We start from the raw sequence: 15,109 nt of genomic DNA on the forward strand, positions 1-15,109 counted from the left end.
GGGGGGTGAGAGTGCAGGAGGAGCAGCTCGTGGCCAGCTTCAACCTAGACGGGATTCATTTCATATACATTTAATGCAATAGATTTCTCGTCCCACTGCAGAGAAGGGAGAAAAGGCAAGGGGCGAGAAAGAAATAAAGGCAGAAGAAAAATGCCGGTGTCAGGGCAGTTACAGGCAGCCTGGACTAGCGATGTAGCATGCATTGCTGGATCAGTGGTTGTCCTAATGCTGCAGGGAAACTTGGCAGCTCTACTACACTGTGGGCAGCTGAGACAAAGACAGTGTGGAAACTTCACAGGAAAAAAAAAAGAAAAAAAAAGAAAAAAAAGGGAAAAAATGAAAAGAAAAAAAAAAGGCCAAATGCATTATGACAGACCCAAAGACAATAACTTTCTGTAATCCAAATGAGCTGGGCAAGCCAATCCATTGTTGAGAATCTGAAAGGCTCCAGTGCACAAGAGAAGGGCAAAAAATAAAAAAAAATCATACAGCTTCAATAGAAAACACAGAAAATGTCCTGAATTTTAAAGTAAAACAGTTCATTTTCTTGAGGAAACACCAGAGCGGAGTTTTACACCCTCCCACTAAAGGAGGCAATAAGTGTCAGGCTGTTTCTTCCTGACATCACCTGCACCTCTCTGCGGGTACATACAAATGTCAACACACAGTGAAATCACCGACCAAAAAAAGATTCAGACAATTGATCTGCATCTTAAGTGATAAAGGTTTGGCAGCACTTTAGCATACCAGGCTTTGGCTGGCCAAAGCACCATCTGATGTTTTCTAGAAAAGAAATGTATATGCTAATTTACTTTCCATGATAGATACTGTCCTTAGAAATAAATGGAGAACAGATATGTCCTTGGCTGCCATGTCCTCTTGCATCAATTAATTTGAAGGGTTGGAAGGGGAAGAAAACAGAAGCAAGACTCTCAAAGAGGAAAAGAATCACTGAAATGTCAGCCACCTCTGCCCATCACCTCTGAGAGGCCATCAAGGTGGAAAACTCACACCTTGTCCGCAACCTCAGCCATGAAGAGTGACCCAGATTTTGGATAAACAGAAGCAGATTGCATTTTCTCAGTTTAAGAGATGACTCCATATAATTCGATGGAAAACAAGACCTCCTCCTCAGGCAAGCACTCTGAGAAAAGAAATAAATCCTTATTTAAAAAGACTCCGACTTCGATGAATGCCACAACAGCAGAGCAGTTCCCTCACCATTTCATTGTCCTGAAGCAAACAAAGAAAGAGGTAACATGTACACTAGCTGAGGGGTACAGACCAGCTAAGAGATTCAGATTCTTTGACTCAGGACAAAAATACAGCCCCCATTTTCCACTTCCAGCTAGAAGTCAAAAGGAACAGCAGGGAGAGGTAATATCATCACAGTCTCCACATGCATTTGCTTGGCACAAGCCACCCCTTTCTGGGAAAACACTGAGGTAAATTCAGACTTCAATTTTCATGTCACAATTTTTGTATTTGTTCCAGAACAACTACTTACAGCTAAGCGTATTTGTGATAAACCAGTGGTAATCTTTGCACTGACCACATTAGAATCCGTAACTGGATCAATGTGTGTCCCACACTTCAGGAAATTCAGAGAAATCAGCAGGAAAATCAACTCATTTCTCCCCCCTGCCATATGCTAGAGTTAACAGAGTTCACACACCAGTACTGAAACACAATACATCAAAACAAATCTGCAATCAGTTTAGACTTTTCCAATACCTTATACTTACTATTCTATTCTATTCTACATTTAAAACATGTTCCTTCCTATTTATTTTTCTTCTAAAGCCAACCTAGCTATGCAATAACCATACTGAATAATGTGAAGATTCACAAGCAAGGAACATATGCAGACTTATCCCTTTGTTTAATTTTTAACCATTCCAACATTGTATGCACCCAGTATCCTGCTTGTGATATTTATTGCAAAAAAACCCTATGTAATTAGAACTCTCACTGTGGTTTTTGAAACAGCTCTTGCATGCATTTGGAATCTCTACTTTCAAAAAGCAGTTATTTTTCCCACTTCACCCTTTTCTTGGTATTTATCAACACCTAATTTGATCACTGTGATGCCCTTTGGTGTATATCATTTAATCCTTCACAGTTCCTCACAGCCCTTTTTTGTTTATTAATAGAAGAGCTGCATCACCTGCAAAATACTGCAACTTCACTCATTCTAACTGCATTTCCTTTCCAGACCTCTAACCAACCACAGAAAAGCCAAACAACCCTATGAACCTGGGGAAACTCTCTTTATCTTTCAGCCAGTTAAATAACTGTGCTTCTGCCCTCCTATTGGAGATACTTACATACCTGTCCACAACATTTATTGTGTGGTTTGGCTTCCTCCCTGCCCCATCTCCAGGTTGCATCTCACCTCTTGAAAAATCTCCTGGAAGTCTACATGAAAGCCATTCTTTTGTGATGCTTCAGAGATCAATGTGCTTAATAAGAAAAATCTCCCTTTGCAGAAACTGGGAGAGAGTCTTTCAAATATTTCACTGATCAGCCTCAGTTGGGCCAATGTTCTCATTTTGTTCCTATTCTTTCGCTCATGCCCGTAGCCTTTTCAAAATGTGCAGCCATTATTTTCAGGAAAGGATTACATATTTCTACTAGCAGCTGCTCAAGTTGATGGACAATTATGAGTATTCCCAGATTAATATGTTCTGTACAGTACAAACACTTCAGATTATATTAACAAACTTCAGTTATTACTGTGCCATTAAAATATCGTTATATTTATTGTCTACAAAGCATGGGACAATCAAAAGCATGCAGAGTTGAAGCTGTACTTGTGCATGCAAGTCTCCAAATCTACAAGAGCTCCGGCTTTTTTACCCTCTACATCCCTTCCTTTCCTCAATGAACATTTTCTTCGGATGCTGAAACACAAACAGCAGAGAAGCAAAAGCCACTTGTATATCTAAGTCATTTGCCTTTATATGTCACATACACAGTACTCAATGACAAGGAATTGGACATCTCTGAGTGAGAGTCACTTGAGAAAGATCCTCTTGAACTGATACAAAACAATGAAGATGTTGACAGAGACAAAGAAAGAAACATAAGGTTTGTCTAATGACAAAAAACTCATAGCTCTTCCTGTCTTCACCTCATCAAGTCAATGCTGTTCACTCTAATCTTTCACTTTAGGATGACTATAACCTTTATTCATATAGGTCCTCAAGGGTTACCCAAATGAGGTGTCAGCTGCAGTGGAACATGGGAAGCAGCTCTTTCCTTCTGCAAGCACTGCATGCAAAGGGATGGTCACTCACTTATCCAGATTCTTTAAGTTGTTACTTGCAAGACAGGAAAGTTGTTTATCTGTCTTTCAGGAATACTCCTGACATACCTACCCTTTTGAGTGTTTTCTCTGCTTTGAGTGCTCACGTGCTAAAATGATCTGTGGTCTGGGCTGTGGAGGGAAGTCAACTCATTTTAAATGCTAATTTCTGAAAGAAAAACACATCTGAAAGATGAAAATACCTTTCTTTATGATACAAAGCCGTACACCTCCACTTTGATGCAGTTTACTCACGGATGCATACAAAGCAGGCATATGCTGGGGAAAAGGCTGACCTCTTGCTGAGAAGGGTATATCCTTACCAGCCAGTCATGTTGAAGTCACGGTAGAGCATCCTCTTTCCAACTTCTTTGCGCTGCACCCTCCGTGGAAACTCTAAATGTGTGAACTCATTTCCCAGCAAGTGGGGCTGCATATAAGCCTGTGGGTAAAAACCAAGCCACAGATACCACATGAAGATTATAAAACATTATCTATTTTTATTGAGTCAGCACTACTATCCCTTCTCACTCCCTTCCCACACACTTTTTATTTTTTCTTTTCCTTTTTCCTCCTTTTCAAATGAGTAAGACAACAAGCTTTGCCACTGCAAGGTGCACAGATACCAGTTCCCATACTACCTGGAGCCTGCTAGTGGTCTTACATGGAGCATCCCTCTCTCCCTCAAAACCTTACATTCCTTCTCACCCCTTCTCAACATTTGTGATCTCTAAAGTACTCTTTATCCACTGACCTTGAAGGAGTCTGCAGGGTTTCATAAAGCAGAACATCTCCTTTTTCAGGCTGATGACTCAAAAGAAGGGAATAGTCAAAGAACAAAGAGCATATAAAGATTTGGAGGAGTCCACATGTGTGGAGAAGAACTCAAGTTGGCTCCCCAAACCCAAGGCTCGACTGCATCACAGCTGACTGTGCTTGAGAACGCCATGAGGCAGCTTCAGTTTTGTCCACTGCACACTTTGTACACAGATCACCTGACAGGACATCCTTAGATGTACCATATTTGTTCTTCCTTTGGAAATAAACTTCACTTGTTTTTCTTTAATAAATGCATAAACAATCCTTTCCCCCCAACGAAAGCCACACTGTGATATTTTCCAAAGATACAGACAAATTGGCTAGGGAACAAAAAGAGTTGCACTTCTTAACCTTTCTGCAGATATCTCTTTTTCCTTATCCATCCAGTTAAGGCAATAGCGTCTGTCTTATCTTCTGCAGCAGCTGCCGTCAGGGCAGATCAAATGAGCTGGCTTTAGTTGCTGGGTTTGTCATAAATCTAGTGCTCATCAAAGGTGAGCAGCAGGAAGCAGTGGAAGCCCTTATTGATCTACCTGGCAGCTATCATACAGATAGTTCACAATAAAATATTTCCTGCATTTAAGGGCTGAACCTGCTCCCACTCAATTTAATAGGAGTTGGATCAAGCTCAGTACATCACAGTGCTAACTGTCGATCAGCCTGTCCCTGCTCCCTTTGCCAGGCATCCTTTCACAAAACACCTCCCAGCTCAGCTGAGATGGGGCTGAAGGAGATGCTCTGTGTAGCTGACAAGATTGGATTCTGCTTTCAAGAGGCAGCTTTCAACCACACAAGTACGATCTTGACATTGTGATCCCTTCCTGAAATGGGAGCTTCATCAGATTCACTCTGCACAGTTCAGGGAATTACATTTTTCCTCCTGCAATCTACAGGCATCCAAGGTTCCCTTCTGCACCTAAACTTCTGTGGCCATCTAATTGGATTGCTGCTACTTGATACAGAAATGTCTGAGGAGCAGAACTGACTTCTGAGTGGCCAAGCAGTGTTAGATGAGATAAGGCTTTCCATACTCCCAGAACTAAGGAGTCTTTATATAAAAATACATGTAAAGTTTGTATTTATTTTTGCTCAAGTTGCAAAGAAGTTCTTCCTAGTCTATGATTTTATAAACGCATCTATTTAGAGAGTGCAATTCACTTCACTTTTGAAGATGAATAGCCTGTCTTGATTAAATTATTACAAAGTATTTCTAGGTAAAGAATAGTGTTACCTATCTAGGAAAAAGGAAGACTTACTGGAAGCAAAAACCCCCAAGATGTGAAATGAAAATGAAGATATTTAACTCTTAGATTATGAGATCACTTATTAGGCTGGATCATGGGTTCAGAAGAAATAAACTTACAGGCTTTTAGCATTTTTCCTCTTGAAAACAAGAATTTCCTTTATTGAAAAGGGAAAGCAATTGGGAGAGACTGCATTTCATAAAGATTTACTCAGATGGAAAGTCTGAGGTCACAAGTGAAATAAGATTAATAAAGCTGGCAGAGTTACCACAGGACTGCTAATGTTCAAATAAGATTTCTCTTCCGCAGCCAAGCCTCAATGCTTGATTTACAATCTAGGGATCTTAACTTGATTCTAATATTTTTGGCATCACTGGAACAGGGGGAAAAGAGCAATTTGGAAGCTTCTGGTGCCGTGAGCTGAATTCTTATGTGAAGAATTTTTTTTATTCTTTTTATTCTTTTCTTTTCTTTTCTTTTTGGAGGTGTTTTTTTTTTTTTTTTTTTTTTTTTAAAAAACAGCTATTCTTGATGCTTCGCTTTAATTCTACAGAGAACAGAGCACAGCTATGACATTCAGTTGAGTTTGTTGAGAACTATTCTCCATTTAGTACAAGGCAGGGTTCTTCTCCCTTTCCACCCCTACCAAACTATGCTGAACCAAAGAATAAATAAAAGCATCTCATCAAAAATCTATGGCTCTCTCAAGTAGCTACACACACACTGAGAAATCCCTTGAACGGATTAAAAAAAACCCCATAAGCACAAGCTAAGCACCAGAATTTCAGCTGTGATGAGCCACCACATTTTAATTTTTCATTTGTTTAGTCACGATCTGTAAGAACCTCAGATTAGAAACATCATTCAGAGAACTTAAAATGTAATAAAAACAGTGACTATCAAACACTTTCTGTATCCTTATGAGGCATGTTCAGACGACATTGTTATTCTGTGTTATGAAACAGTAATATTTTCCATCATTTTTCTTTCAGAAGCTGCTACAGTTTTTTTGGCACAAATTTGGCATGGTTTGTATCATACGTTTGGTACTCAGCCATTTTATGGTGTATTTTGTGGCTGGATGTATTACATTCAACACTAGCTGTATTAAATGGAGTCTGTTCAGGGAAATATTAGTCACGTTTCTTTCAAAAGGCCATTTACTTCCTGCTGTGTTTCCCAGTGTTCAGCAAAGCAAATACGAAATTAAGATAAACCCAGACTTACGCACTACTGCGCTCGTTAATTAGGTGGCAGGGAACATCGTGCATACCTTATTGTACCTTGCAAGTCTCTTTCATCCACTCTATTCCCACATCTGCTCATGCCCTGTTCAGCTCCTCCAGAGCTGCTGTGGCAACTAGCAGTTCTGCTGTACTGCTTGGTATTTCTGTACATGCTTTTCCATGTATCAGCCATACCTTCCAATAGTATTTTTACTGTATCCTGTTATTTTCACCAAGAGGATATTTTACTACCTGAGAATACCTCTCACAACAGCACGTACTGCACTGTGCATCCAGGAGTTCTCTAAATTACTCAGTTGTCACCATATGGTCAGGTTCACATTTAAGCCAAATAGAGATAACTAAAGGAGGCGGTGGTAGAAGAAAGGAAGAAAGTAGGAAATGAATCCATCCCCGGACTGGTCCTCCAAAAGGTGGAGGACAATCCTTACAAAAGGACAGGACCTTTTTTACCACAGCACCATGCAGTGTAACAGATGGTCAAAGTGGTGCTACGCTGCATGAACTGTTACGAGAATTAAGTCACATCTGACTTGCAACTTAAGGACTAAACTGACATTTGGGATATCTACGTTCACCATCTCTTCCTGCTCCCCACTCAACCCTCACCTGGACTGTGAAATAAGAACAAGCTCTCTTTGAACTCATGCCTGTCCAGTCTCTTTGTTCATGTGTTGCCAGACATGGAGCACCTACATTTTTTGAGGAAATAAGTAACAAAATCTATACAATTTACTACTACAGGTTACACTGTCATGACTGAAATTAAGAGTCTCCTCAGAAGAGGGAAGAAAAATTGTCCCTCAAAATATTTGCCCACACAACTGCCGCACATGCCAGGGCAGTTCCCAGTCAATGATGCATTGGGTTCTCCCTCAGGATACACTGCTACAGGAAGCCAGAACCTTCCTAGAGTAGGCACTGTATAAGATATCCTGCCAGAATGCTGAATAGCAAAGACAGAAACCAAAATTCAAAACCTAAGGAGATTCGTGAAAGAGTGCTAGTGAAGGGGAAACAGTGTGGGCCCTGACCTGCTTTGGGAAGCCAAAGAGCGAAGTGGACACTTCTGTAAGGCCTACAAGCCTTCAAGGATCTCTTTAAGGAGAGCCCTTGGACTGAAAGACTGCCTTTCTTTGCAACATCTTTACAACCCCTCCTAGAGCAAAGTCTGTTCCCACCTGGCCCACATTCATGTGGCCAGACTGAAGCCTGTGGGAGGCCCTGTGGACCCGTGTAATGTCCAGAATGACAGATTAATCAATTTGTTCTTTTGAAGCTGCCATTACAAGGCCTGGAGCTCACTCTTGGATACACAGCAATAAAACTGCATTAAAATATGATCTAAGTATAGAAAGCATTTGCTTTTCTGCTTATTTTTTCAACCAGTGATATTTGGAACACAGTTGTATCTAAGACTGGGCTGGAGGACTTCATGCAATAAATTTTATGTTGTCTGAACAGGTCCTGCATGAAAATGCAGATTTCTTTATATATGGAAGGTAAGGCCCTGAAGACAGAGGATAAATGCAGAAGACACCAGTTAACCTAAACTAACTTCCTGTGTGGCCAAGGTAATCAACAGCCTTTAAAGGCAGATGAAGGCTTTCCCACTGACTATACTAAGAGAATCTTCACAGGTAGCCAATACTTGGTAACCTGTCTGCTGTAAATTCACACCCTCCATTTGTCTTTGCAACAGCTTCTCAGCACAGACAGCCCTGAGCTGAAACATCACCTCTGCATTTACCAGATGAATTATTTATGCTAAAATAATTAACTGTCTTTCTATCTTTCAAGAAGAACAGTACAATATGTTTGGAACAGAGAAACTTAACTTCAGCTTCAAATAAGAAAATAAATCCAAAGCAAGTAAGTTTCAGATAGGAACAACAAAAGATATGCATAAAGCAGAAAGACTGAAGAATCAGGGCACAGTCCAAGGTGAGGAGTAATTTGGGATCTAATTGACAGGACTAATGCAAGAATGGAGCATCATATCACTTCAGAGTGTAATGTTTATATCAGCCTTATATTGTAAGGAATTCAGTTGTTTGTTGTTGGTTTTTTTTTTTGTTTTTTCTTTAATGCTAAAGAAAAAATGTTACTTATAAAATGTTATACTTGAAATTATCTCTAATTTTGTTTCACGCTCTTGCTGTCTTGCATGTATTTTCTTTGAACATGACACCCACAGCCCTGGTATATTTGTTACATACTGAAACAAAATACACAAACAAAGGTAAAGAAATTTCCAAAAGAAACAGAAGAAATGCTTTTCAGGCCATCTCCTGTTTTCAAATACAAGCCCGAATGGACATCAAAAGAGAAAAAGATCCCTTGTAGGCAATGTTTTATCTCATATTTCCTACAGAAGCACAAGACTTCCTAGATACAGTAGATACCTTTTTATTTTAAAGGCAAACAAATTATTTTAAATGTAACGGGAGTGTAAATATTTATTAGGCCTCTTTTCCATTTGGTTCTCTGAATATGAATACTCCTAAAGTAGCGTTTCCTCTGAAATTTTCAGCTTGAAGCCAGCGAACCTGACTAAAAATCAAATGTGATGGTTGTGGAAACATTTGCATTTCCTTTAAAATCCTCCACCACCACCCCTTCAACCAGTGGCATTTTACTTAGTTTCAAACTATAGCTCTTGAGTCAGACTAAAGAAAACAAACCCATGAAGAACAGGGAATGCCTCCAGCCTTGGCCTGTCCATCCTGCTTCAGAAAATGCGAATAGTGACACTGTCTTGTCTTATTCTTGAATTTCCAGGGGAAAAAAAAAGCAGGAGATCAGGGGAAGCAGAAAATAAATCTCTCAGATGTGTTAAGAATAGTCTTTTGATGAGCGGCCAATCAACTCCAACCAACTGATCTGAAAATCAGTGAAAAACTTGAAAAACAACATAGTCATCTGCATAAAAAAATAACATCATGCATTTATGTTTCTTGGGCAGCTTATTGGCCAACATGACTTGATGTAAAAAGGATCCCATATCTTTCTGAGTATTTATTCTATCACAGCTGTATGGCTGTTGCTACAGTAAATAAGTCTTTCTTCACCTACCCTATGCTGCAGCTACTAACACTCACTTAGATCACCCCTAGGATGGACATCTTTTCTCCAGGCTAGCTCTACTGGCACGCTATTACAGCAAATGAATAAAACCCAGCAATATTGTTCACATGTGTGCAAAGAGCACTCTTATGTACTTTATACTGTCACAAAGTAAACACTGGGATGTACTGAAATACCTCTGTGGCTTGTTAGCTGTGTGTCTGAGCTCTCATTATCCAGCACCAATAAGCTGCTGAAGGTCAGCAGCTGAACAAGGTACATAAGCACAGACACATGAACCAACGGCCTCTACAAAAGAGGTAATACTCCTTTCATCAGTATTTGCGTTGTCAGGCTTTTCTGCACATTTGCTGATGGCTAAAACACATACATACATGCATAATCAGTCACTGGTGTTCAGCACGTATGTGGCCCTCCACTGAGCCACAGTTAACCACGTGGGTTTGAAACTCAGATGTTCCTGGGCAATCAGCAGCAGTGCCTGATTTGGTTCTCCAGTCTCTTACCAGATACTGAAGTCTCTGGCGTTCAGTCTCTGGAGTGAATTCTGAAGACATTGGAATGACTTCACCATTTCGGATTATTATAGCCCTGCAGGAGTAATAAAGCATTGTTAGTAGAGGGGAAAAATGTAAAAACTCCCAGAAAACCAGGGGGTACTGTCAGACACTTATTCTCTTTGGAGTCATAGTAAAATAAAGCAATTTCTTTTCTACTGAAGTTATCAACAGACAGGATAACAATTCCTGCTGTGCATCCTTTACGCTGGATAACAAAGTATATTTGTATATGCCAAATTCATTTCAGAGCACAAAAAAACATCCAAGCAACAAAGGCAAGTGTTATTTCAGCTGATGTCTGCTGGGCATCCTTATTAGTGAAATGTAGACACCCAGAGGAGATGCTGCAGAATCAGCGACTGCAGAACTACTCTTTGCAGGCTTTAATCCCAGCTGGGGCTGACACTGTCTATACTACTGGCTTCAAGTGACTAAAGCAGGCACTTTCCAATTATTGATTGGTCATATGTCATGTCAGAACATTTCTTTTCCAACAGCAAATGGAAATGGCAAAGAAAATCCTGTTTAACACAAATTCAACTAGCTACCTGCCAGAAGCAGACAGGTAATGGAATGACTATAGATCAGTAGGGAGATTTCACATGCACTTCTGCAAATGGCAGAGAAGAAACGTTCTCCAACACCTGTCTGTTGCCTCTTAAAGTGCTCCGTTGCCTGTAAAATATGGTTTGATCCTTCCCTGGTGTAATTTCCCTGCATGAAACACAGTTAAGAGGGGTAAAATTTATACAGCGTTCCTACTGCATTTATTGGTCATGTATTAACTCACAAAATCATATTACTTTATTATTTGCACAGCTTTGTAAGCATAGTAATGCTTGGTGCTTTCCAACAGCTGGATGAACATCCCAAAGATCTTAATACTGATTTGGAGCTGTTTCCCAACCATCAGTTGATTAGTTCACTGTTTGGGTAACAGAAGCATACCAAACCACCTCTCCTCATGAATTTGCACAGAATTTAGCATAGATAAAGCAAGTAACTGGCACTTGTATTTCGGTTTCTACACGTTTTTTCTTATTACCTTTCTGCAATCTTTTAGTCTCATTTACATGCAAGCCTACTTCTTTCAATAACTTAATCAATTTGCTGGTATTGCTTTTATGCCAGGTATTCTGATGGCACTACAATGCATCCAAGGATTATGCTATGCATACAAATACTGAAAACTAAAGCTGTAAAGTCAAAATGCAGCCCTGACACAAACCAGCTTTGCAAACTCAGTGTCTCTGTGTAACTGCCCAAGTATTCAGGTTATAACATCAGACTAACACGGTCTCTGAATGATCATCTAATATCGCTAGCATGCAAATAGAAGGAGCATCACTGCAGAGGAAAGGAACGGCTCACATTTCTGAGATTCACATGGTAAGGAAGAAACAGGTTCAGGTCTGAGCAGCCCTAGCAGAAGTGGAATTGATTTAACTGCTTAGTGCGTCAAGCTAATTTTTTAATTATCCCTCTGCTTCCTCTTTAATCACCAATTCATGAGAAATCTGTATTTTAAAGACAACTGAAGTCTGGGGTTCACCTTTTTCTTTGTGTACACTGACATACTTACTATATACGTTGATAGCTATCATTCTCACGTCTGTGGGTAGAATTGGGCCCTGAGGGACTAACATCATATAAAAAGCAATTCAGAGGCGAGTGGGTCAACCTTTCATGGCTCAACTTATTTTCGCTAGAAATTGCAGCCACCTGGGATGAGAAGTACAACCCGGCACAAAAAAAAAGCCTTTGCGGGGGTGGGGAGAAAACAAGGCAGTGATGTTAATAGCTCATTAGACAGAGCCTCGGTTTTATGTTTTTCATTAATGCTTTCAGCAGTTAGACTTGATTCAACTCAAAAGTTACATCTGTTCATAAGAGTCAAATGATTTGATCTGAGGAGTTAAACAGCTCTAGATATTAGCAACGGGAGGGATGTAGATGTACACATACAGGTCAGTGGTATGAATTCATCTCTGCTGGGCTCGTTATCCTGTTAGCAGTCTCGTTAGCTTTCCACACCAGCTGCTTAGTAGTTTCATGACAGTAAGGGATATTTCTGACTGTATATATGACAGAAATGGACATATTTGTTGGCAGTCTCGCTAGAGACGCCAAGCATGAAAGCCTGGCCCAGGAGCTGCCGCGCTCGGTGCGGTTTTTGTGATTTAAGAGGTGCCGTATCAATCCCTAGTTGGACTCAGAGACTGAACTGCCCTTTCAGTGACCTGGCAATGACAGAGCTGGAGCAGCAAAGCTGTCAAGCATGGTCTGAAGGCTTTTCCCGAGGAGCAGTCTCCAGAGCCCTGCACCACTACTTGCTCCCACCGAGAGAGAGCCTGGTGCAGGGAACAGCCCAGCAGCTGCTTTCCAGCAGCCGCTCTATACAGTTTGGCAGGACAATTCATTTTAACTTTACACTTCCTAATGGACTAACAAGCAACATCACGTTACGTGAGTGTTGTTGCTTCTGCCACACATGAAAGATGTATGCACATAATGAAATAGTGCTCTGAAAGCATTTAACTCCCTGTGCATTGTGGAAGTAGGAGCATATTATTTTTTACCAGAATAAAGCCACCCTATTAAACTGTCAGAAATAGCTACATAGGAAGCCAGAGAACTTGGAGAGATGCAGTGCTCAGGGAACATCTGACTGCCATGTTTAATGGTGACATTTTAATTTCAACCACAGTGGTGAAACACATTACAGTACGGCCACAGGGCAAGCCTGCCAAAGGAAGCTGCGAAGCTGCGTGATTCATGTTTGTACTGAACAAGCATGTCAACAACCAACCAAATATTTTTTTATGACAAGGTTACTTCAGAGCCACACCAACCATTAGTTTACATCAGCAGTGAAAAAGTAATAAAAAAGCATAGAAGTTGGTCATTTATTATTATTATATATTTTTCTTTTGCAGGAGAGAAGGTCTGGAGTCAAAGACCTGCAGCCTTGGGTGTGCTGCCATCCAAGCTGTGCGGCTCTGATGCTTTCTTCATGTAGCACTGTATCAGGGTAAGCATAAACTCTGTTCATAATGGCACCCATACTCTGAAGACTTAAGTCATGTACTTTTTGACCCCTTCTGAGAACAAACTAAGAATTTCACTATGTATGTCCCCTCTTTTGAATCTAGCTTCTCAACCATCCCATACAGGGTCTCCACCCACACAAACTGCAGGGCTGCACTTGCATTTCACTGCACAAAAGAAAGTACGTTCACCAGTGTGGAGCTTGTGAATATTCACAGAAGACAGGAATTCATTGAAAAATATCCCCAAAACACAGCCAAAGTAGTATAAAATGGACAGAACAAAATCTGATTTTCTCTTTTCTGGCTATCTCACTTTGAGGATTTTCTGCTTTAGCAAATCTCTGCCCTGAACAACCACATGTGGAGCAAGTGATGCGCTGATCTTTCCGTGTGTGAGATGGGGCTGGCAGTCACAGTGCAGCCCCATTTTTGATACTTTAAAGCAGTATCTGGTACTTGAGCAAACATCCTCTTTTAAAATACTGGTAAATGAAGCAACTAAAGGGTAAAAATCTCCCTGTGCGTTGCAGTGGTGCTCTCACGCTCAAGATGCATCAACAACACACTGGCCTAGGGAAAATATCAATACATCAATTACTTTTGCATTTTTAATATGGATAAAACAGCCACCCCTCCCTAAAGGAGCAGGGCTGCTTTTCTTCTTCTTTGCTTTCTTTCCTTTGTGGAGAATACAATCAGCGGAGAATTGCACAGCACCCTTTCTGAGTTTCTTAAGAGAAACAAACAGAGGGAAATTCATACATTTCAGAGGAAGCTATTGTTAGTTACTCTCATTTAATCATACAGAGAAAGAAACACTTTAGTGAAGAAGGTCAAAAGTGTAATTTCACTGCTGTGAAGGGTCTATTGGGATTCTGGTGTTCAAAACAAAGAGGCATCTCCTACTGTTAGGAGTATTCAGGGGACACCCTGATTCCATTACACACTTTTCCAGCCAAAAATGATTTGAAACGCAACATTAAACTGCACATTCCTACAACAGAGAATAAAAATCTGGTAAAGGTGACAAAGAGAGCCCATTTGGAAAACCCTTTTTGACAGCGTATATCAATTCCAAGCCACAGGGAGGATGTATCCACTTTGTCAAAAGGTGTTAAGCATTGTGGATTTGGTACAGATGAAGCAGCAGTGTCTGGCCTGTCTGAGGAGGTATTAGAAATGTGTCAATGGAAAAGAAAGAGGGATTAAACTGACAGAAAGAATAAGGCAGGGTTTTATTACATTCAAAGGAGGAACCAAACAGTATATTTTAATTAGGTGTGTCACAAAATAACTGAGAGGGAAAAAAAGAGTAAATCCTAGAAATATGGAATTGGTCTAGATGAGTACTTGTTTACTATGATAACTAAATGCATATATTTAAAGAAGCCAAGGAAGCACAGTGCTAATGCCTGGTGTTTTTAAAGCCACCAAAGTTCCATTTATTTGCATTTTTTTAATTGCTATGAAATGAAATAAGAAGATTCAAAATAATGTTCACCTCATCTGTAAATTAACCAAGTAAATTAAGTAAATTAAGTTCCTCTGGAACTTTAACCATTATGATCAACCATTATGATTACTGATGAGTTTTAATACATTCAGCCCTGGCACCTTGGTTTCACTTATTGCTAACTGGATTACTCTTCTTAATCCCATGCAGACTCATTTCTCAATGTTTATTTAGAAACCAGATGAACAAACACCTCACTGCATTGGTAATAATCACGGAACTATAGTGAAAAGACTTTAAGTGATTTCCTTAATTTTATGAATTAATTCAGGCTGGGGATAG

General features: G+C 40.1%; 1 protein-coding gene across 1 annotated transcript in view; it reads right to left on the reverse strand.

Moving 5' to 3' along the window:
- The window catches only part of PPM1H (protein phosphatase, Mg2+/Mn2+ dependent 1H), a 122,575-nt gene that overhangs the window by 28,504 nt on the left and 78,962 nt on the right, over positions 1 to 15,109 (reverse strand). Inside the window, exons 5-6 of the mRNA XM_015855388.2 lie at positions 10,211 to 10,295; positions 3,631 to 3,749 (exon numbers count right to left, since the gene is read on the reverse strand). Of these exons, the coding sequence (XP_015710874.1) occupies positions 3,631 to 3,749; positions 10,211 to 10,295 (204 nt within the window). The remainder of the gene's footprint in view (positions 1 to 3,630; positions 3,750 to 10,210; positions 10,296 to 15,109) is intronic.

Source organism: Coturnix japonica, chromosome 1 (assembly GCF_001577835.2).
Source record: "Coturnix japonica isolate 7356 chromosome 1, Coturnix japonica 2.1, whole genome shotgun sequence".
Taxonomy (NCBI): Eukaryota; Metazoa; Chordata; class Aves; order Galliformes; family Phasianidae; genus Coturnix; species Coturnix japonica.